At 32.8% G+C, this 24,473-nt stretch overlaps 2 protein-coding genes across 2 annotated transcripts in view; one reads left to right on the top strand and one right to left on the bottom strand.

The window, feature by feature from the left end:
* The window catches only part of LOC126890563 (cilia- and flagella-associated protein 251-like), a 438,236-nt gene extending 433,323 nt beyond the window's left edge, over positions 1 to 4,913 (top strand). Inside the window, exon 2 of the mRNA XM_050659607.1 lies at positions 4,349 to 4,913. The gene's annotated coding sequence lies outside the window, so the exon portion shown is untranslated. The remainder of the gene's footprint in view (positions 1 to 4,348) is intronic.
* Positions 1 to 24,473, bottom strand: part of LOC114328243 (gastrula zinc finger protein XlCGF26.1) — a 95,872-nt gene that overhangs the window by 12,492 nt on the left and 58,907 nt on the right. The window contains exons 4-5 of the mRNA XM_028277034.2: positions 18,758 to 19,143; positions 14,677 to 14,857 (exon numbers count right to left, since the gene is read on the bottom strand). Coding sequence (XP_028132835.1) covers positions 14,677 to 14,857; positions 18,758 to 19,143 — 567 coding nt within the window. The remainder of the gene's footprint in view (positions 1 to 14,676; positions 14,858 to 18,757; positions 19,144 to 24,473) is intronic.

Genomic DNA, 24,473 nt, shown 5'->3' with positions numbered 1-24,473 from the left:
GAAACAGCAAAAGAAACTATCAGAAACCATCTCAAAAATGAAGCAAGCCTATGGTTCGATTGCAAAGAAGAAGAATTTGACAGTTGGCAAGAATTTGAACAAAAATTTTTGAATTATTTCTGGGGAAAAGTCCAACAATTGGAAATTAACAAGGAATTGCAAAATGGGAAATACAATGATAGGATGGGTATATCAGAAAGGACATATGCATTACAAATTTACTATAACGCAAAACATTTACAATATAATTACTCATCGGAACAATTAGTCGAACTGATTGCAAGACATTTCGAAGAAACGCTGGAAGACCATATCACATTGCAAAACTACAAAGACATAGATAGTTTATGCCAATTCCTACAAATAAGAGAATTGCGTTTAAGAGAAAGAAAATCAAGAAGGTCGCGAGAAGATTACAGGTCCCGAGAAACACAGGAGTACAGAGATAGAAATGAAAATAGGAGGGACTATACAAGACGAGATTTTAATCCCAGAAGGGAAAACGAAAATAGAGACAACGGAAGAGGAAATTATGAACAAAGAAATAGGCAATGGAATGAGGACAGAAATCGAGAATACCAGAATAGAAACACCACACGCTCAAATCAAGAAAACAGAAATAATGGTAGACATAATGAACAGGGATATCGAGAAAACCGAAACAGATCCGACAGACCAAGAGAAAATAGAAGAGAAGTAAATAATACCCAGACAGATGGATATGACGGAGAGAGACATTATGACGAAAATATAAACAACGATGAGCAACCGGCGTTTTTTCACGACGGCGCTCACTAAAAACCAAAAATCAAACAGGAATCTTTTGTAACCCCAAGGAGTTTATTAAATTGGCAAGAAACAACGAAAAGAAAAATGGAGTTAATTTAAAATTTGTGGATGGATTTATCAACGAGAAACCAATTAAAATTATGATAGACACTGGATCTGAAATAACATTGGTCAACAGAAAACTAATAGAAGAAGTTAACTTAACAAATTTAATTTATAAAATACCTAGGGTAAATTTAGTGGGCGCAAACAAACGGACATTGGCAACTATAAATGAAGGCATACGAGTAATAGTACGACTGGGTAAGAAGATGTATGCACTACAATGTGTAATAATGCCAAACATGTCACATGACATGATAGTAGGAGTTGACGAATTGGCAGAAAAACATGTAGTGATAGATTTTAAAAATAATACGATGAATCTAACAGAAGAAAAAGAAGAAGAACAGGACAAGGAACAGGAGAAACAAAATACGGACGAATCAGGTAAAGAACAAACAGTGGAAATGAATTTGGCAACGAAGCAAGGACAAAGAAGAAAAGGGAGAAAAAGTCAGAAAAAGACAAAAGAAAATGAAACCTGTGGCTCCTCAAAAGAAGAGTTGAGCCCAGAAGAAGAAAAATTGAGAGTATCAAAAGCAAAAGAAAACTGGGATTCCTCAAAAGAAGAGATGAGCTCAGGAGAAGAAGAAATAAAGCTAACAAATGAAAGCGAAAAAGATATGATCGAAACAGTGGCATTTGAAGGGGAGGCATATGAAAACGAGGATGCAGAATACACGGTAAAAGTATGTGAAAAATCTGAGGAAAAAGACAGAAGATTGATATGGGAAAAAGGGAAAGACAACATAATAGCCGACACTCTAACACAGGATAAGGACACTGAAAATAAGGAAACAATTACTCTACAGGTGGGACTAATTAGAGTAATACAAGAAGAAGGGGTATAAGACGTAGATTAAAGTAAGGAAATATACAGGGAGTTGGTTTTGCCTCGAGAAAATTTATTTAAAAATGCAGATAAATTTTATCGAATACAAGGCGGGGATTTGTTATATTTCTATTTGATATGAAAATTAAAATTTGATAATTATAGACAAAATTCAATTTAATATAAAATATTTTCAATTTTCTCAACCACGGGCATATAAATTTAGAACAACCTGTATACAACAAATTGTTATATTTAATTTTAAGAAGTGATTAAATAAGACTCAAGTGAAATCGTTAATAGGTCATTATCGTTTGTTCGCGGAAGGATCGGTCATTAGCCGATGCTAAATACGACTAAGTGGAAATAGAGAATAGGTCATTAAAATTGTATACAGGGTGATCAATTTATGTGACAAAGTCCAATATATCTGTTATTATACAATATATGAAAAAAAGTTGTTAATAAAAGTTATAGGCACCTTCAATGTACACATTTTAAAATTAGTGAGAAATATACAGGGTCCTCCATAACAGGGTGCCAAACCAAAGTTATGTTTTTTTAAATAGAATACCCTATATTTTATTCAAAATTTGGTTTCTCTATATTTTTCTGATTAAAAAGATATAACACTTGTCTAAGGTTACACCGAGCGTTTGAAAGTTATGAGCACTTTTATTAAAAAATCATACTGATTTGATCGCCCTGTATGTTTCTAACGGTGTAATATAACCTAATGTTCTTAATGCTTTTGACTGTCAATATTGAAGTAGTTTTGCAAAAATATACAGTTTTTTTATAACTACACAAATTGTATACAGGGTAAATCAAAATGTAAATACAAGATTTTCTTCATATTTTTAAATGGAACACCCTGTATTTTATATCACCATCGAAAAGTTCTATCAGTATACTTGCATATCTTTTAAATATTCCCTATACCTAGAGTTATTAGGTTTCGAGATATTTTAGTTTAATTGTTGATAACAACATGTATTACTTAGTCATTAATAACAATACTTTAATTTATCAAGGAAACTAAATTAAATAGAAATATGTTCAACGTACTTCTTATATTTCTTATAAAAGCTGTTCAAAGTGACCTCCCATAACGTCTACACAGCCTGAAGACGAGTTTCGAAAGACCTACTCGCGTTTGTAAGCATTTTTGTTATGTGACACTTTGAAAGGCGTTTTTAATCCTTATTTTTATATCGTCAACTGTTGTTGGAGGTATCCTATACACTACGTCTTTAATACCCTGCAGCCCCTGCTCACTACAACGCACTTGTCAACGGTGAACTCGATGAATTATTTCCTGAAAGATGGATAGGAAGAGATGGGCCAGTTCATTGGCCACCTAGATCACCAGAATTGAACAAAGTTGACTTCTTTTTCTGGTGTTACATTAAAGACGTAGTGTATAGGACATCTCCAACAACAGCTGACGATGTGAAAATGAGGACGCCTTTCAAAGTGTCACATAACATATGCTTACAAACGTCAGTAGGTCTTTCGAAACTCGTCTCCAGGCTGTGTAGACGTTATGGGAGGTCACTTTGAACAACTTTTATAAGAAATATAAGAAGTACGTTGAATATTTTTTATTTAATTTAGTTTTTTGATAAATTAAAGTATTGTTATTAATGACTAAGTAATACATGTTGTTATCAACAATAAAACTAAAATATCTCGAAAACTAATAACTTTAGGTATAGGGAATATTTAAAAGATATGTAAGTATATTGATAGAGCTTTTCGGTGATAATATAAAATACAGGGTGTTCCATTTAAAAAAATGAAGAAAATCTTTAATTTACATTTTGACTTACCCTGTATACAATTTGTGTCATTATAAAAAAAATGTACATTGCTGCAAAACTACTTTAATATTGACAGTCAAAAGTAGTCACAACACTAGTTTATATTACACCGTTAGAAACATACAGGGCGATCAAATCAGTATGATTTTTTAATAAAAGTGCTCTAACTTTCAAACGCTCGGTATAACCCTAGACAAGTGGCATATCTTTTTAATCAGAAAAATGTAGAGAAATCAGATTTTGAATAAAATATGGGATGTTCTATTTAAAAAAACAAAACTTTGGTTTGGCACCGTGTTATGGATGACCCTGTATATTTCTGACTAATTTTAAAATGTGTACATTAAAGGTGTCTATAACTTTTATTAACAACTTTTTTTCATATATTGTATAATAACAGATATATTGGACTTTGTCACAGAAGTTGATCACCCTGTATAGTAGAAAGTAATTTTAGAATGGGAATTAACTATTTTCTTGGAAATCCATTAAGCATATTTAGAAAGTTTAAAAATTGGTTTTGAGGAATACTGCGAATGAGAGTTGGTGGTGGAAGTTTGATTTATGCATCTGGAAGGGATATTTAGAAAGTAGGGGAATGAATGACAAATAGAGATCAGAATGTTTTGAGCTGTCAAGAAGTGAAGTCGAGTAGTAGACGGTAGTGTACGGAGAGTGAGAAAGCCGGTTTAGTTCCGTGAGTGTGGAGTATCTATCGTAGAACGAGAGGTAGGCCAGGTTGAGAGTAAAAGAACCTCCTTGAGCCAAGAGTTCCCGGTAGCTGATTGCAGTTTCGAAAAAGGTAGGACACAGCATCACGACAGAAGCAGGAAACGAGAGCTATACGAGCTAGTTTCAGAGGAGAACATTACTGGAAGCCAGGACGAGGTTTGGATTGCAGCCAAGGATAGCAGGAAACGGGTCTTGTGTGAAGACATTCTCAGTGCACCAGAAAAAGGTCAGTCTCATTTGTTTGGACATGAATGTATGGGTTTTTCGTAGTAAATACCACATTTAAAATTGAAGAAACATAATCAATAATATCAGAAAAGATTCATCAAACTTAAATAGAATTGTTGCTAATAAATCATAATAGTTAAATGTTAATAAAAACTTTCAATTGGAAATCAAAAGAAAATAAGATTCCCATGTGTAAATGTTATGTTTAAGAAAAATAAGATATAGCAAATATTAAGCAGTGATTGCCATTTAAATAAAATAAACAATATTTTGATTACAATTGTAACCCATATGTGTTATTATTTTACTCTTTTCTTTCCTATCCCGATTAGGAACCATTAAGAAATACTCAGAAGCCACGTATGTAAGTAATTAATTTTATAAAAAGCCCTGAGATTGAAAACATATTGATATGTGATCTGGTAAATTAATTAGATTATTATTAATGCATTGATTAAATTAAATGACATATAAAAATATTATCTCATATCAATAAACAAGATCACAACAATATATATTAGAAGAGTATATTTAGAAATTGAATTAATGATGTCTTTCTACTACATATTATATATGTAATAGCATGACATCATTAATTCAATTTCTAAATATATTCTCCCATATATATTTATTTTTCTTAATATGTATGCGAGTTGGGGTGTTATGAATAGGATCGTATCCAACTTGGTGTCTATGCATTTTGACATTGCGACCCTGACAGAAATTGTGGGGACATCTGGTGACTGTCTCAATTTGAATCAAACAAATTTTCCTATTGGGTTGACCCACGGTTCTTAGACATTACTACGGTTGCCTAAATCGCCTAACCAATGAACATTAAGGGTGAGATTACGTCACGAGAGTTTACTGTCATTTGAATCGTAATATGATTTTTTTCGAATCCTGAGAAAAAGAAGTATTTTAGAAAAATTTAAACGCAGGATGCAAGATTACATTATTACCGAGGGCGGAAAGCCCCTTAGAATAAACAAGCAGATTCTATTGAATGAAATATTTGAAATTAAATATCACACTTTTTTTTATTTTCAGCCCTGTAACTTATTAAAATAAACATTATAGAAGTTTTCAGGGACTTTCAGCCCTCGGTAATAATGTAGTCTTTCATTCTGAGTTTAAATTTTTCAAAAATATTTATTAGTTTTCTCAGGATTCGAAAAAAATGAATACAATTAAAACACATTGAGAATTTTGACATGCGTCAAAATTTTGCATTAACTCAATGTAAAATTCTGAACTGTTGAATTCCAGCTTCCCTAATAATTATTGTACATCAAAAGACATTAGAAACTATTTGTAGAGGATTGAAATCTGTATTGGAAATAACTGTTAAAATTGGTCTACGTAATTAAATATATTCCAAAATTTTGTAAAAATGTAATACATTTTAGTTTTCAGCCCAAACTTAGGCCACACACAATGCAATAATGTTCACATTTTTGAACTGTCAATATTTTTATTTTATCATCTATTGTTTAAAAACAATACAGTTGATAAGATACCCTCAGTTGCGGAGAAAGGATTAATACTAAAGATTTTTTTATTCAGTCAATGGTGTGAGCACTGTCAGTTAAATAGTAACGTGTGGCCTTACTTTTACACGCATACCTATTGTGGCAAATGTATCATATTTTTCAAAATTTTGGAATGCATTTAAATCGTAGAACAATTTTAACTTTTGATTTTAATACAGATTTTAATTCTCTACAAGTATTCTCTCATGACTTTTGATGTAAAATAATTAGGGAAGCAGGAATTCAACAATTCAGAATTTTACATTGAGTTTCCTATGGCCCTTTTTACGATTCACCACCCGGTATAAGATAAAATGTGTACTATTTGCCTAATTATTTCATAATAACACAAATAATACACATATATACACAATAACACACATTCAATGATCGAAAATCATTTAAAAATATGGGAATGTAAACTCTTGTGACGTAAAGTCAAAAATATAAGTCTCCCCACCACCGTCGGACAAGACAACCGTAATAAAGTCTAATAACCGTGGGGTTGACCAACTATCCCTATATAAACAATATTATATGGTAAAATGACAATTGTAATTTCTAGGTTAGTACTTTTCAGCGACGTAAATACTATACATTTATGTATATGCGACGTAAATAAATTTCAGATAACTAAATATTTTATGTCATTGGTATCTTCGGACATTGTATGGTGAAATTTGATTTTATATTTATTTATTTTTACATTAAAATATTTTAAATATTAATATTCTGACAAATATTTGTGTAAATATTGATGTTTATATAAATATTCTGACAACTGTCAGATTTAACTAAAATGTCATGTAATGATTTGCGACATTCTTAAAATCCTATATGACGTCAAAATTATTGACGCACTGAAAAAAGGGTTTAGGATCCACTGTATAAAGCAGTCCATGGTTGCTCCGTATAATATGTAATCTATTATAATATTTAGTATGACTGTCTACGACTGTACTAAGTCTGCTACTGTAATTGCTTAATGATATCGTCGCGTAAACTTATTTGAACTCCTTTTCTATCTGTTCTCGGGGGTAACGCATTCTAATATCATTTTGGGCTTGAATAATCTATATTTTATCATATTTGAGAACCAAACTGACAGTCTATGGAGCTGTTTTATGTTGCTATAAAGCAAATCAGCTCCACCAAAAGACCCAACTGTAGTTCCATTACCTTTTTTATTAAATCACAAGCTAAACCAATATTAGTTATTAGCTAAACCAAGCAAATCTACTCCACGAAAAGACCCAACTGTAGTTCCATTACCATCAATATTAGTACCATCATAACTTAAAAACCTTGCCCATATCTAGATCAAAGCGACTCGAAGACTCATCCTAAAGGATAGTGATGTTTTGCAGAATTGCGTGGATGTTAATTAAACACCGAAGTACTTCTAGTCAGTTTTATTTTAAAAGAAAACTCAATAATTCTACAAATAACTTAAACATCAAAATCAACATTTATTTTTCTTTTTGACACATTTTTTACTTCTAGTTGACATCTGACACTTATATAACATTGTTTCCAACTACATCATACAATAACAAAAATCCCCTAGATTTGCCGTTGCTTATTTTTACTGGGTATTCAACACCCCCCCTCAACGGTAAATCTCCTAGATCTAAATTAATTTTTTTTATTCTAAACCTAGCAACTCTCTAAATTTTTTAAACAGAGTTAAACCTAATGGTTTTGTACATATGTCAGCCTGTTGGTCACTTGTATTAAGATATTTTAATACAACAATATTTTCCTTAATTTTATCTCGTACAAAATGAAATCTAATATCAACATGTTTTAGTCTTTTATGAAATTCCGGATTTCTACTAACCCTTATAGCGCTTTGATTGTCTGCATGAATTAGAACCGCTACATAATCAGGTTTTATTTTTAAATCATACATTAAGTATCTTAGCCAACATGCTTCACTCACACATACACTTAGTGCAACATATTCAGCTTCAGTAGAGGACAAACTGACTGTAGACTGTTTCCGTGATGCCCATGACACCGTGCAATTAAAAACTTTGAATACATATCCTGATGTAGATTTTCTATCAGTACGGTCACTCTCACTGCTTTCTTCTCTATTATTTTGAGGTTCTTCTGCTTCACTGTCATCTTCTTCTGACTTTATCTCCTCACATATCATCTGTATGTTTTTATTCATGTCTGTCTCCCCATTTTTTATTTCTATGGTTTTCTCGGGCAAAAATATGACATCTCGATGAATTTCAACTTTATTTTTGTCTGGGACAAATATTTTGTAACCTTTTACATCCTCACTGTAGCCAATAAAGAAACCAAACATATTTTTTGCATCCCATTTTAATCTCTTCTCTTTTGGGACATGCACTGATACTCTAGAACCAAAACTCTTGAGTGTAGAAATATTATTGACTTTCTTTTTGTACCATAATTCATAAGGTGTCACATTTTTTATGCTACTAGGGCCTGTTCGGTTTAAAACATACACTGCTGTATGTATGGCCTCTGCCCACAAGTTTTTATTCAACTTTTGCCCTTGTATCATAGTTCGGGCTGATTCAACTAGGGTTCTATTTTCCCTCTCAGCCCTACCGTTCTGCTGAGGCGTATACACTACTGATCTCTGATGTTTTATGCCTTGATAGTCAAGCATCTCCTTTATTTCTTGGTTCATAAACTCTAAACCGTTATCTGATCGTAAAGTTTTCATCTTGTAGCCTGTCTCTCTCTCGGCTAATGATATAAAATTTTTAAGGTGTTTCTTAACTTCTGATTTATTTTTCATGAAATACGCGTACCTATAATTTGTATAGTCATCCTTTAACAACAGGAAATACCTATTTCCCCCTAAAGACTCTTCTTCCATAGGGCCACATACGTCTGTATGCACTAATTGTAATGGCTCACTTGCTCTTGATTCACTTAACTTGAATGGTATTCTGTGTTGTTTACCTGTTAAACACTGTTCACACACGAATTTTTCGTCTATAAAATCAATGTTATTTTGCCTTAAAAAGTTTCTCACATATGTAGTATTTTGATGTGCTAGTCTGCAGTGCCAAACTCTCAAACTTTCTGTTGTTTTTGCAGAATTACACTCTGATAAAAATACATCTACTAAACAGCTGTTTTCTTGAACTTGACCGTCAGACAAGTTTTCGTTAGGGGTGCGTTCCGAAATTAAAATATTTGCAAAGGTTTCAGTGTTTTGTTCTTGTGAGAATAACATTTTGTATAATTTGTTATCCCGTGTTGCCAATGCTCTTATTTCTCCTTTGTCATTATAAAATTCACATTTTTCATTGTTTGAAAACATCTTATAACCTTTATCTAAGGCACATCCAGCTGAGAATAAATTAAATTTTAAATCTGGCACAAATAATACATCTGACAGGGTTGACTTTATAAATTTCTTACCATTAAATGCCCATAGAGTTATTTTTCCAATACCTTTAACTGGTAATTTTTCTCCATTTCCGACTTTTACTTGTTTTTTATAGCTTATCTCTATCAATTCTTCAAACAGATCTTGATTCCAGCACATATGTTCGCTAGCTCCTGTGTCCAAGCACCATTCATTTTTATTTTTCTTACTCCCAGTATATACCATGAATGCATTACTGTCAATTTTATTTTCTTCTCTGCTTGTCTGTTGTTTTTCATTTTTATTTTTATTAAACCAACACTCTTGTAAGTTGTGTCCTCGTCTTTTACATTGACTGCATACTTTTATGTCTTTCTGGCTATTATTATCTCTCTCTTTCTTCTTGAAAAAGCAATTTTTCGCAATATGGCCACCTCTGCCACAAAAATGGCACTTTAACCTGGTTTTCTTTTGCCCTTTAAATTCTCTGCTTGTATCACTTTTCATCGCCAATGCTGTGCTGCCCTGTGCTGACTTACTTCTTTCTTCTTCGATAAGTAGTCTTGATGTAAGTTCATCTAGAGTTTGTTTATCAGATGGTACGGATTCCCATGCGGACCGAAAATGCTTATATTCCTCTGGCAATGCCATAAGTATTTTTGTCATGATCATTTTATCGGACAGCTCTTCACCAGCTTGCTTTAGCTTATTTTTTATCTCTTCAAGCTGTGATATGAATGAGGCAACATTTTTACCTGATGAGAACTCCAAGAGAAAAAACTTTTGTTGCATTAAATGAATGCTCACCTCTGACTCTTTGTCGTAGACAGACTTCAACTTTGTCCACATATCTTTCGAGGTCTCACAGGATAAAATGTGTGTCATAGGGCCTTGCTCTATTCTGGTTACTATAAATTCTTGTGCTTTTGAATCACCAGCATCCCATTTCTTTTGGTCATCTCCAGTAGTGCTCGGTCTCACAGACTTTCCTATTACTATGTCATAATAACCACGGCTTTTTAGCACTACCCTTGTTTGAAATTTCCAGGCTACCCAGTTGTCACCACCACTAAGTTTCAACGCAGCCGATGAATTTTCCATTTTTCGGATTTATGTTTTTCTTTTTTTATGTATATATACTCGAGCTTCTTTTTCACCTTTTTTTCAGCTTTTCTTTTTTATTTTCGTTGGCCGCGGCAAACTACCGACACAGGCTCTTCAACACTGACTTTTTTTACTGGCGAAATACTCACGAAAACAAGTGATCTGGGCCATAACCTGATGTTTTGCAGAATTGCGTGGATGTTAATTAAACACCGAAGTACTTCTAGTCAGTTTTATTTTAAAAGAAAACTCAATAATTCTACAAATAACTTAAACATCAAAATCAACATTTATTTTTCTTTTTGACACATTTTTTACTTCTAGTTGACATCTGACACTTATATAACATTGTTTCCAACTACATCATACAATAACAAAAATCCCCTAGATTTGCCGTTGCTTATTTTTACTGGGTATTCAACAGATAGGATAGTATGTCCAACCTGGGTAAAGCAACCATCAAAGCAAGAGCCAGTGGATGCTGTCCACAAAAAAAGTTCTGTCACCTCTACTTTGGGAAACTTTGGTAGATGGTCTGCTCAAAAGCCTGCCCACGAAATACTTTTACTGTCGTTGTCAAGGACAAATTAGCCTAGGGTGTATCTGGAAGAATGCAAGCAGCGCTAAATATAGTTGATAACTGGTGTAAACAAGAGAGATAGTCAATGCTCGAAAATTAACAAATTCACAAAAAAAAGGCAGCATTACAAGTCCTAAAATAACGGTAGCCAGGGTACCAGGGCACGAGGGTCATAAGGGCAATGAAAAAGCAGATGAAATGGCCACACAAGACCAGTAACAAGAGCGGCTACAAGAAAGTGGGTAGCTCTCAAATCTTTGGAATGGTGGAGGAATCCACCAGGACAAAGACAGGCAAAACAGGTAATTATAAAACATTCGCCAAAATTTACAGCAGACCTAATAAGCAAAGACAGGAAAACAGCCATAGTAGGTCTGCTAACAGGGCAGTGTAAGCTAAATAGTCAGTTGAAGTTTGATGGAATTGGCAGATGATGATATTTTGCAGGTTTTTTCACCTAGAGGAAGAAACAACAGAGCATATTTGGTGTCATTGTGACAGCCTGCAAATGTGCAGATCTTTACATTAGGCGAAGAAAAGTCAGCGATAAAAAGATACATGAAGGTTCAGTCTTGAAGCTACTAGATCTTTTACAAAGGGTCAAGCTAGAGAATGTAATCTATGATTAGAGGACCACAATAGATTTGAAAAGGTCACAGTGGAATAGGCACAAAGCCATCTCATTGAATCAATATTTCCCTCAATATTTCGTGCAATGCAATCTATTGAAGAATTTATATTTTGTCATATTTTATAATCAATTTAAATTAAATTATTTATTAATAGTCCAGAAACCGAAGCTTTTCACCTCGCAATTTTTACAGAATGGATCGATTTGCTTGAAAATTAGAGAATAAGTAGTGGATAGTCCAAGGATCAAAATCTATATGATACCGAAAGGCGCTTTCACCACGGGGGTGGTTGCCACCCCATCTCGGGGGTGGAAATTTTTTATTATATTTTGACCGCAAAAGTTAATAAAAACGTTCATTCTATGCAAAAAATATTCGATATATTTTTTTGATAAAATTAATAGTTTTCGATTTATTCGCTATCGAAAGTGTTAGTTTTATATCGAAAAAATCAATGTTTTTAGATAATACTCATTTACGATTCACTCAATTTTTGCCGTAGAAATTTTTTTTCAAACCAAGTTCTTGGGAATTCCATAACCTACTTCGTATTTAAACATTTTTTCGTATCTCTGATGATAATCTTTCTATTCTGAAGAAAATGGTATTTTTTTACCAAACTACAAAAATTCGTTATTCGCGTTTAACTCCAGTTTTTTAAAAACTAATCATTCTAAGCCTGTCAAACTTCTAGAATCTATTAGTAATACATAAATAAAGAAGACTGAATAAGGCCAATGACTAAAAACACCGCTAACTTACATTATTATGCTTCAAATTGGATTTCTCCTTTTTTTTTTTCAAAAAAATATATTGATTTTTTAACCGTAGGTAACTTTTTTATTTTTTATCTTGCAAAGTTTGGTAAAAAAAATTTTTGTAGGTTTTTACAAGATCTATAAGCCTATTAATATGAAATATTTTTAAAATCCTCAGTCGCAAAAAAGGTGACTGAAAGGGTTGGTAAAGGTGGTTTTTGCATGTTATTACAAGTTTTAATTGTCAATAGCTCACTAAATTTTTGCCCTAGAAAAAATGTTTGTAAACCAGGTTCTTGGGAATTAAATAAGCTAAAATTTCATATTTAAACATTTTTTTGTATCTCTGATACTGATCTTTCTATTCTGAAGAAAAGGCCATTTTTTCAAAACTACAAAAATTTGTTAAGTATTCACTTTTAACTCCATTTTTTTAAACTAATCATTCTAAGCCGGTCAAACTTCTAGAACCTATTAATCATACATAAATAAAGAAGACCAAATAAGGTCGATGACTAATTTTAATTAGGGTGGTCATTAGGAGGTTGCTTCCGATCACTTTTTCGTTGAACAAAAATAGGGGCTGACATTCTTTTCATTATGAGTCACTTAATTTTTGAGCTAGAGACTTTTTTTATTTCTGGAGATAGATATTTTTAAATACTTTAAATTAGTCTGAGCAAATTATCCTCGAAAAATGCATAGTTTTTCCGTCTTTTGACTTTGAAACTACAATATTTAGCATTTGACGAAGAAGAGCTAACATATTTATAATAAAGTATAGCTCGATTACTATTGGTCTTAAAGAAAATAAAAAAAAGGTTTTGTTTATTTTTTAAAAGGTACATTTTTGTTAAGTAAAGTTGTTTTGATAAAACGAAAACTTTTGGAGTTCCCAGGCAACCAACTGACGTCATATAACGTCGAGGAAACGTCAGTTTTGGTTGAATATATACACGTGTTTGAAAATTACGTCATATAGACGTCTTTTGTAGGTGATTTTAAATACGTAAGATTAATGACGTTAAAATTACGTTTAAAAAAACGTTTTCGTTTCAGACAGTTTAAGTCTGACGTCACAAAATTGGGAGGAGCTTGTTTGTATTACTCCAAACAATTTCGTTAAATAATTTTCATAAGAAATTTCTCATTTATTGTTTACGTGGTTTGTGTCTTGTCTGATAAAATAAGACTTTTCATTTAGATATTTAGTTGAAGAAACGTGTTAATTAAGAGATTTGTATTCGTTTTTGCTCAGTGAGTTGGTTTAATGAAGTATTCTTCTTGACAACTGTTTGAGGTTATGTTTATTTTCTGTTAATGAACTAACTATGTGTTATCGAGTTTTATTGAGTAATTTGTTAATAAATTATTTATTAGTTTGTATGTTTTTCAGTTTTCACACAGTAAGTAGGTATACTTATATAAATAGTGAAAATTCTATAATGCGAGGGCTGGTACAATCATGCATAATCAATGTTAGATTGCTTCTAATGCACAAGCGATCTTAAACAAATGGTAGTATATCTTCGACACATGGGACGTAGACCTATAGGTTTCATGTTACCTATTTTTTATACTACCTATTTTGAAACATCTGAAAGAGGTCACTTTTTGAAAGTATTAAAGACGTGATTTTACCGACGTATAAAAGTCGTCACCTTTTAGACGTTTTAAAATCGTCACAATTATGACGTCAAATCGATGAGACAAATACACGTGATTTTCAACGTCGATATTACGTCATAGAAACACGTCAATTGGTCATTTTTATGACGTGTTATCTACGTTATAAAAACGTCGTTTGGTTGCCTGGGTTATTAGCAGAAAACTTATTAAAAAAACATTAATTTTTTCGATATAAAACTAACACTTTCGATAGCGAATATATCGAAAACTATTAATTTTATCAAAAAAATGTATGAAACGTTTTTTGCTTAGAATTAATGTTTTTACCAACTTTTGCGGTCAAAATATAATAAAAAATTTCCACCCCCGAGATAGGGTGGCAACTACCCCCATGGTAAAAGCGCCTTTTGGCATCATATAGATTTTGATCCTTGGACTATCCACTAATTATTCTCAAATTTTCAAGCAAATCTATCCATTCTGTAAAAATTGCGAGGTTTTGTCCTATTTTAAGCTTCATTACTTGGACTATAAATCAATTAAAACGGAAGCTATGAAGCGAAAAATTGCTTACCTAAATGGTTTGTCTGGTTTTGCGGTATTTTTGCTCCCCGTGTAGGAACTGTCGTCTTTGTCATCGTCGATCTCAGCTGGTGGATCGTGTTCCAACATCTCTCCTCTTTGCGGAGTGGCCTCCGAATTGTAGTCATTATGACTGAATGGGTCCAAGTCTATGATCATGTTTTCAGACGAACCTAAAACATGATACTATTTTAAAGAACTCTTCTTAGAACAAATATTTTCTATTCCAAACTCGCTCTAGCTTTCTATTTTTGTAGCTATTTATGATATAGTTCATTGAAAAGTTATATTTAGGGTTGCATTTCTTAGAGGAGTCAATTTTATTTTTTTATTATGTTGGGGGGTTCAGTAGAAGCTTAAGTTCAAGTTTTTGAGGTCGCCGCCCTTGTCCCCGGCCGCCATCTTGGAAAAAGGGTTGCAAATGGCTTTCGCGCTGTATCTCCTAAACTAGTAACCATACAGAAAATTTAATTACTTAATTTGCTACAATTATAAAACAATTGAAATTATAAAACAATTAAATTGCTACAATTAGAAAACTTAATTTGCTACAATTTTATATCTATTACTTTTTATCGTCAAGTGACCAACAAAAAAGTTATAAACAAAAATAAGACAAAATTTTGTAGGAAGCTTCCTTTTGGAGGTTATAACTTTTTTCCGTTCATTTTACAATAAAATAGCATCATAGCGATTTTATAGAGGATTTTTCAGCTAACAATCTCCACTATAAAGTTGTTTAATTTTATTTATTTATCTAGGTTTTACAGCGCTCTTTTCTAGAAAAAATAATATTATTTATTATTATATATGTTGAAAAAGATCTATCATAGTTATTATTTTTTCATTTTTTTTCCACGGTCCAGGCTGCGAGTCAAGATCTGAATCAGTATCCGAGATGAATTTTTGTGGTATAATGAGAGTTAGAGTTGGCGTCATTGTCGGTAATTCATCTACCAATTCATTTTCTTCAATAATTAATGTTGATATGTCCACGATGTTGCTGAAACTTTCACCACCACCATAGCCACCTTTACTTTACAAGCCATGAAGAGAAAAAGGCAACGTCGCAATTGATGACGTCCGTAGTCCGACTTTCGGACTACCGCTTTCGAAACTACGATTTTAAAGTACAAATTCTGGTAAAATTTATAGTAGTTTTTGAGTTGAATAAGAAAATATTATTAATTAGAAGTTTGTACAAAATAATATTAAAAGTAATTTCTTGTAAGTAACGTTGATTATACAAAAAAAAAAAAAACAATAACAAGAATATATACGGGATTCATTTTTTTCGAATCCTAAGAAAACTAATAAGTATTTTTGAAAAATTTAAACGCAGAATGAAAGATTACGTTAGGACCGAGGGCCGAAAGTCCCTGAAAACTTCTGTGTTTATTTTAATAAGTTACAGGGGTGAAAAATTAAGAAAATTTAGTGTGATTTTTAGTTTCAAATATGTCGTTAAAAAAACATTTTATTCATTCTAGGGGACTTTCTGCCCTCGGTAATAAAGTAGTCTTTCATTCTGCGTTAAAATTTTTTAAAAATACTTATTAGTTTTCTCAGGATTCGAAAAAAATGATTACGTTTAAAATATAGGCGTCAAAATTTTACATTTTGTTCCTTTCCACTTAAAGTTTGTCGCACTTATTTAGAAACACCCTGAATTGATAAAGAACAAATCTAGTTGTTAAACATAAGCGAATTAATCAAAAAAACAGAATGTTAAGAAAACCGGAGTCTATAGTTGGGTTTTAATTTCAGTATTTTATAAATGCCCGGTACACCATAAAAATTTAACTGGTTAGCAACAATATTATTACAGCGGTATTGTAAAAGAATTAGGCTATAACATATTAAAAAAATCACTTAAATCTTCCAACAGATTTTAGGAAATATAAGACATTAAAAATGACAAAATTTTTAAGTGGACGGATTTCTATATGCACGCAGGTTTATATAAAAATATATTATATTGAACTACAATCATCTTAATAACATACCTTTTAATGTTCTTTATAATTTGGAGTACGAAATATTGTAAAATATTTCAGTTTCTCTGTAAATACAGTGAAAATTATTTAAAAACAAATGAGAACTGTCAGAATTAATCGGTCTACCAATAGATGTCGCCAAATTTCAACTTCATGGCTTGTTAAGTAAAGGTGGCTACGCCACCACAATAGAGGCACACTGTTGAACATTTGAGGTCTGCTTTTCGGCAACCACATGCATTTCCAGTTTCCATTGCACCTGCTAAAGATGAATTTCATAAGCTCGGGGGTACTGGAGGCTTGGAAGTTTGGATTGGTATCCAAATTTTCCATGCTTTTTCCAGCCCCAATTTTCTGGATCACAATGTTTACCGAGCCATGACTGAATCTGGTGGTACACTCGGAATCTGTGGAAACGGGCTGCATCTTGTGTTAGAGGACGTGAGAAGAGATTAAATGCATTTTTGTCACTGTTTTAGCGAATCGTTTGTATCTCAGGGTTTCCAAAGAATCGTATTTATTTCCGCCACATAAAGAGACGAAAAACGTTCGCCGACAACAGTGAGTAAAGATGGCTCGACTTTCCCACTGACAAATAATTTTCCCCAGAGGTTTCTTACAAATAAAATAACCACCACTCATGATACGCTCTTGCAAAAAACACAAAATGCTTATCTAATCACAAAAATATAAATTTTGCCCACAAGACTCTCAATAGTGTTATCTATAAAACTCTAAATACTGTTCACAATTTTTAATACGACTGCACGTGGCCCAATAGGTAGCACAACTTTAAGAATAAGTTAAGTAGAGGGGGACCGACTGCTGTGCCACCTAGGATAAATTATAATAATAAAAGTAATAGCAGGTAGATATTCACTCCGGTACGGAAGAAAACTGACGTAACTGCCAATTTTGCCAATTCCATTTTATTGCAAAATTAACTTCTAAAATATGTACTATGTAAAGATGATACAAATAGACCGAATTATAAAAATGTGCTGAGCCACTATAGGATAGTTGTGTCGTTACTGAAATACGCGCTATGTTAGACCTTCTTTCAGATGCATAATGACGGAACTGTAGATAGGGTTGAAAATTGGTCGATTAACTTAAGATAATGAAATTCTAACCAATATCGATGAAAATAAAAGCCATCGTTGTCAAAAAACAAACGCCATACCGATGCTCCTGGATGATTACTCTTCATTTAATCTATATTTTAAATATTTAAAAATCGTTTTTTGCTCTTCTGAAGAATTTTGCATTTTGCGGTTGCATCATTCTTCTTCTGGACTAGCGAATTTGTCCTCAAATAACTTCTTGGGCCTTTTCTATATATGCTTAGGGTTCTAAGTTTTATAGTGGGGAAAAAGGTCAAAAGTACATTAATAATAGCATAGGAATGTTAAGCTCATAATAAATTGTATGAATAAAAAATGTTAAGATAGCAAAGTAAGCCTAACGTTTTGTTTTTATTGTATCCCTATGAACATTCGAGAATCTGGTCAAGTTTGAAGCGCTTTAAAACCTAGATAAATAAATAGAATTAAACACCTTTATAGTGGAAATTGTTCGCTGAAAAACCCTCTACAAAATTGCTATAATGTTATTTCATTGTAAAATAACTGGAAAAAAGTTATAACCTCCAAAAGAAAACTTGTTAAAAAATTTGTACTTATTTTTGTTTATATCTTTTTTGTTGGTCACTTGACGATAAAAAGTAATAAAAATAAAATTGTAGAACATTTAATTTGTTACTTTTTATCTTTTATTAGATGGCACTAATAATATTTGCATCCCTTTTCCAAGATGGCGACCGGGGGACAACGATGGCGACCCCAAAAACTTGAACTTAAGCTTCTACTGATCACCCCTACACATTAAAAAAATAAAATTGACTCCTGTAACAAATCCAAGGTATGGCCTAAAAAGTGTAACATTTTAATGGAGTAATAGTCTTCTGGGCCCATAACCTTTTGAATATTTAGTTTAGAAATGACTTAAACCGATTTAAAAATTTGAATTACACATGGGACAAAAATTGGTTTAGGAATAAGACTTCCTTGCACTTACCTTCTTGTTTCGCCTCTTCTTTCTGATCACTGGTAAAAATCGACAGATTCTCCCTCATAATCTGCAACTCCCTCGACTTGTCTTCTTTCTCTTGCGGGAAATGTTTCTTCTCGTGCCGCTGCAGCTTGTCCTTGCGCCCAAAACTCAAATGGCAATAATTACAACTAAACGGTCGCTGCCCGTTGTGGATGATGGCGTGCCTGGACAAATCGGCCTTCGAGGTGAACGTCTTGGGGCATTTTGGACAAACGAACGGCTTCGTTCCGGAATGTATTCGCATATGCTTCGAGAGGTTAGTGTTTCTCGAAAAGGACTTGAAGCAGATGGGGCAGGTGAAGGGTTTTACACCGGTGTGGACTATGGTGTGTTTGCGGAGATCTGAACGCCTAAAAACAAGTATGTAGTTACTTTCAAGGTTTTGTGCGTGTGCAAATATAACCTCAGCTGTAATATTTATGGGCCATATTATACCAGGTTAAAAGAACCGTCATAAAGGCACTTTATACAAAATGTCATGGAAAACCCCTACAGTACAATGTAAACAACTTAAACAGAAACGATTGTTAAATGTTGAAGGTATTTTTAGCACATTTTTTCCTTAGTTGAAGTTTTTACTTAGAGCAATAACTGTCCTCTTTAACAACATATACAAATCTGGTGAGATACCTACAGAAAGGGTACTATCTACCTTTGTTCCGCTCCTAAAAACCATAAGAACCCCAAACGCTGTAAATACTATAGATTAATCAGCGTAATGTCACAATGATTGAAGAAACATTTTTAAAGGTTATACATGCAAGAATATTCAGAAAGTATGAAGCGGATATGAGTAATAGACGGTTTGGTTTTTGTAATGGCTTCGGAACAGTAGAAGCTCTGTATAGTTTCGCAACTCTTGTCCAAAAATGTCGAGACCAACAAAAAGATCTTTTCGTAGAATTTATAGGCAATGAAAAGCTTTCGTCAAAGTTACATGTAAAATTCTCAAGGAATGTCTAAAGCGAGAAGGACTCGACAAAAAGATATTAACATAGTGAGAAATCTCTATTGGTACCAACAAGCTATGGTAACATTTCACGAAAATAACATAGAGGCGCAACAAATAAGTAGAGGAGTAACAAGGCTGTGTACTTCCATCATTACTATTTAGGGTCCATCCACGCCAAGTGGTCCAAAGGTGGTTGCTTGACTATTTTTAATATTTTTTATTTTTCTACCTTTTAAACTTCAGTCTATAGAGAGTACAAAATTGCATTCACTTTATTTTTAAAAAATTTAGTTTTCCGATGACTTCCATTTTTGTTAAAGCGTGTCGATCATTTTCACGGAAAACATGGCTTCGCTCTTTAGTCAATATTTTTACTGAAGTTTGTCCTAGAACAATAAATCAAAAACCAAACAGCATAAGGCAAGCCGATAATGGTTTGTAATTTTTTTCTGGAAAAGACATACGTACATACCTTAAATAAAAAAGTTTGAGCTTTGAGACTCTAGTAAATTTTTTGAAAAATAATCTTAAAAATGTAATTTTTTGAAAAATCTCAAAGTTTGACCCCTTATATCTCTGATGGTCACTGATGAAAAAAATTGAAATTTGGCTGAATGTTAGGCCCTAGCAAATAGAATCAGGAGTAAATTTTTGGAGTTGCAGACTTTCGTTATATAGGAGTTACAGGTCTGAAAAATGGTAAAAATTTGAGCGTTTGCGGGCAGGGTCATTAAAATTCAAATAAACTGTCTAATGAAATAAAAATTAATGTATTTTCATCAGATTTCACAATGAATACAAATTTATACAGGGTGGGCCAAAGAAAAGAGTATATCTCGATATTTGGCAATAGTTACCTATCAGATTTTAAGGAAATGCCGAAATAGGTCCATTTTTATTTTTATTATATTGCAACTTTTTGGGATATATTTCATACTACGTGACGTCATCCATCAGAGCGTGATGACGTAATCGATGATTTTTTTAAAATGGGAATAGGGGTCTTGTGGTATTTCATTTGAAAGCATGTTCAATTCTCTATTCAGTAATATAAACATTATGATAATTATTTATACAGGGTGACCAAAAAAATATTTTTTTAATTAAATTAATTGGCGGAAAAAGTAGAATGTATGTAATTTATTTAACTAAAAATACATTGTACCGCTGTCAGAAAATAGAGAAAAAATGTTTATTTCACAAATAAACATTTCTTTTCGCTAAAATTAAATCACAAACAGCCTCCCACCTACCTCTTGACAGTTTGAACATTTAATTTAAGCGATTAGCAATGTTTATTTGCCAAATAATAATTTTTTTCTATTATATGACAGCAATAAAATGTATTTTAAGTTAAATAAATTACATACATTCTTCTTTTTGTGTCAATTCATTTAATTAAAAAATTATTTTTTGGTCACCCTGTATAAATAATTATATTATTGTTTATACTACTGAACAGAGAATCGAACACTCTTTCAAATGAGATAACATACGACCCCTATTCCCATAAAAAAATGATCGATTACGTCATCACGCCCAGATGGATGACGTCACTGACGATGACACGCCGTGGAGACATGAAATATATATATATAAAAGTAATTGTAATTTAAAAATAAAAATCGACCTATTTCGGCATTCCCTTAAAATCTAATAACTGCCAAATATCAAGTTGAACTCTTTTCTTTGGCCCACCCTGTACAAATTTGTATTCATTGTGAAATCTGGTGAAAATACATTAATTTTTATTTCATTAGACAGTTTATTTGAATTTTAATTACCCTGCCCGCAAACGCTCAAATTTTGTCCATTTTGATTTTTGACCATTTTTTCAGGCCTGTAACTCCTATATGACGTCTGCAACTCCAAATTTTTACTCCTTATTCTACTTGCTAGGGGCTAGGGGCTAACATTCAGCCAAATTTCAAATTTTTTCATCCGTGCCCATCACAGATATAAGGGGTCAAACTTTGAGATTTTTCAAAAAATTACATTTTTGAGATTTTTTTTGAAAAAATTTACGTAAGTCTCGAAGCTCAAACTTTTTGTATTTAAAGTATGTACCTATGTTTTTTCCAGAAAAAAATACTAACCATTATCGGCTTGCTTTATGCTGTTAAAAAAAATGCTGAAAATAAAAATTTATCAGTTTACCTTTTTAAACTTTGAGGTTCATTTAAGGCCTTAAGGGTAGTTTGACATTAAATAATGCTATAGGCCGTTTTTTAGAGCATACTTTTCTCTAAAAAGTTTGGTTTTTGATTTATTGTTCTAGGACAAACTTTAGTGAAAATATTGGCTAAAGAGCGAAGCCATGTTTTCCGTGAAAATGATAGATACGTTTTAACAAAAATGGCCGTCATCGGCAAACTAAATTTTTTAAAAATAAAATAAATGGAATTTTGTAGTCTCTATAGACTGAAGTTTAGAAGGTAGAAAAATAAAAAATATTAAAAATAGTCAAGCAACAAACTTAATTTATATTGGACCACTTGGCATGGATTGAGCCTTTAATATAAATATACTCCGAAGAGTTATTTACACAAGCAATCGAAAACTGTACAGAAGGGATGAAGGTAAATGGTGAATATATAAATACCATTTGTTATGCCGACGATACAGTTATTACCGCTGAAAGTAAGAAAGACTTGCAGACGCTACTAAACACAATTTGTGATACTGGGGAACAGTTTGGTTTAACAATAAACATAAAGAAAACAAAAACCATGGTTATCAGTAGGGGTGTAAAGTCATAACAAGAATCCCAGATAAAAAAATAAAGATATGGAACAAGTGGATAACATGAAATACTTAGGAATCTGGATTACTGAAGTTCTAAATCCAAAATCAGAAATTCTATAAAGAATAGAGTACCTAATCAAGAGCAGCCATTTTAAAGATAAGGAAATTTCTGAGTAACCAAAGACTCAATCTGAAAATCCGATATCGGATGGAATAGAGTGGATATAATATTTTATGGTGCTGAAGCTTGGGCTGTTAATGTTGACTTAATGAGAAAGCTGGAAGCTTTTGAAATGTTGCTTCTTAGGAGAATTTTGAAAATACCACGAACCGATCATATTACGAACGAAATGGTGTTGATTCAGTGAATTTGTACTCTACGACCCCTTTAGTGGGAAAGTTTTGGGGTAGTTCTGATTTCTTTCATTATATATGGATTTTGGGCTGCTGAATCCGAATATGAGGTTTGCAGACAAAATTTCTTGCCGGAACATTGAAAAAATCGCGAAAAAAGCGAAAAATTTCAGCTTTTTTCCGCTTTTTTGCTCAAATCTCGAAAACTATTAACTTTTAGTAAATGGTCTGTTAACAGAAATTAAAGTACTTAAAATTATCTACAAATATCACTGATTACTTTTTTTTTCAGACGAACCGTTCGGTCTAAAGTGCAAGTTGAAAATTGCCAATTTTTAACGGTCTCGGCAAAACCCACTTTTTACATTCCAAAACTTTAGTTTTTATTAGAATATTGTCATAAGAATATGGTATGTCTCTTCTCACAGCTTCCATGAATCCATTCCATCCTAAAATACCGAGAATGTATCTGCTTTTCCCTTACCTTAGAGCTTAGAAGATCAGGCACAGATGGAGTCAGTTTCAGTTGGTGTGAACATTCACTTCGGATCTTGATTTCTGATAAAGCTTGAGGTTTTGTCCTTTCAAAATGTATTAGTTGAACAGCTCTCTGACTTCCATAAATCTCAGGTGCGGGTTTAGTTTTTAGCCGAGGAATAGATTGGTTAGGAGCTATTGCATGTTTTGGTGCAACACAAGAAATGCCACCTATGACGTAAAAAGTGTGGTATCCGTCGATTGTATGTACGTTAACCCTTTCTGTCCCAACGCTGCATATATATGTTTTTGAAAAAGTGGGTCTGTATTCCCAGCCACCGTATATATACGTTCAAGGTGTTATGGTCTCAATTTACCAAAGCCGAAAATATGCGTTGCTTATAAAATTTTAGACTCATTGGTGTCCCAATGCGGTAGAAATATGTCCGAAAATGTTAGATGCCTCAAAATGTTGGCACCTAAGACATGTCATGCGGACCCATTGCCGTATATATTTGTTCACATATTTTAGATATATGCTATATTGTAGCACTAGTGGCAACGCTTATAGGTAGCTGCTAAAATGTGAAGCGTTTGTAGCCACAGAAAAGACCAGAAAAAAAGAAGCGAATCGAGAACATGTGCGCAAGATGTGGAGTCGGTCTTTGCGTAGTGTCATGTTTTGAGGAGTACCACACAAAAGAAAACTTTTAATGTTAATTTACTTTTCATTATTTTTTTTAAGTTACTTACATTTTTTCAAGTTGGTTTTGCTCTCTAATGAGTACTTTTGAAAAGAAAACGTTTAAGTTGGTTAAAAAAACTCATTAAAAAACATGTTTTGGTCATTTATTTGTTTATTTATATGCGACGTATATATAAGGCAATGGGACTCTAAGCATGGAAAAACCTTTGGGATTAAGGGGCCAACTTGCAAGTTAAGGCCTGGCATAGAAAGGGTTAATATCAGTGTTTTCGTACACCTATTGTGTAAAGCACGGCTGGTCAATTTTCTGCGGATCGCCTGCGATTGCTGACACTTGCAGATAAGCAACGCGCTTGCTCAAAGTCTTTTAGCGGCAGTAAGGCCCAGATAGTTGGTCACACCATTCCTTGCAGGGTTGACCGTTTTCTCTACAAAAAGTACGGCTC

The sequence above is a fragment of the Diabrotica virgifera genome, chromosome 8, assembly GCF_917563875.1.
Source record: "Diabrotica virgifera virgifera chromosome 8, PGI_DIABVI_V3a".
Lineage (NCBI taxonomy): Eukaryota > Metazoa > Arthropoda > Insecta > Coleoptera > Chrysomelidae > Diabrotica > Diabrotica virgifera.
Note: the sequence above shows the minus strand (reverse complement) of the source record. Positions and strands in the feature narration are given on the sequence as shown.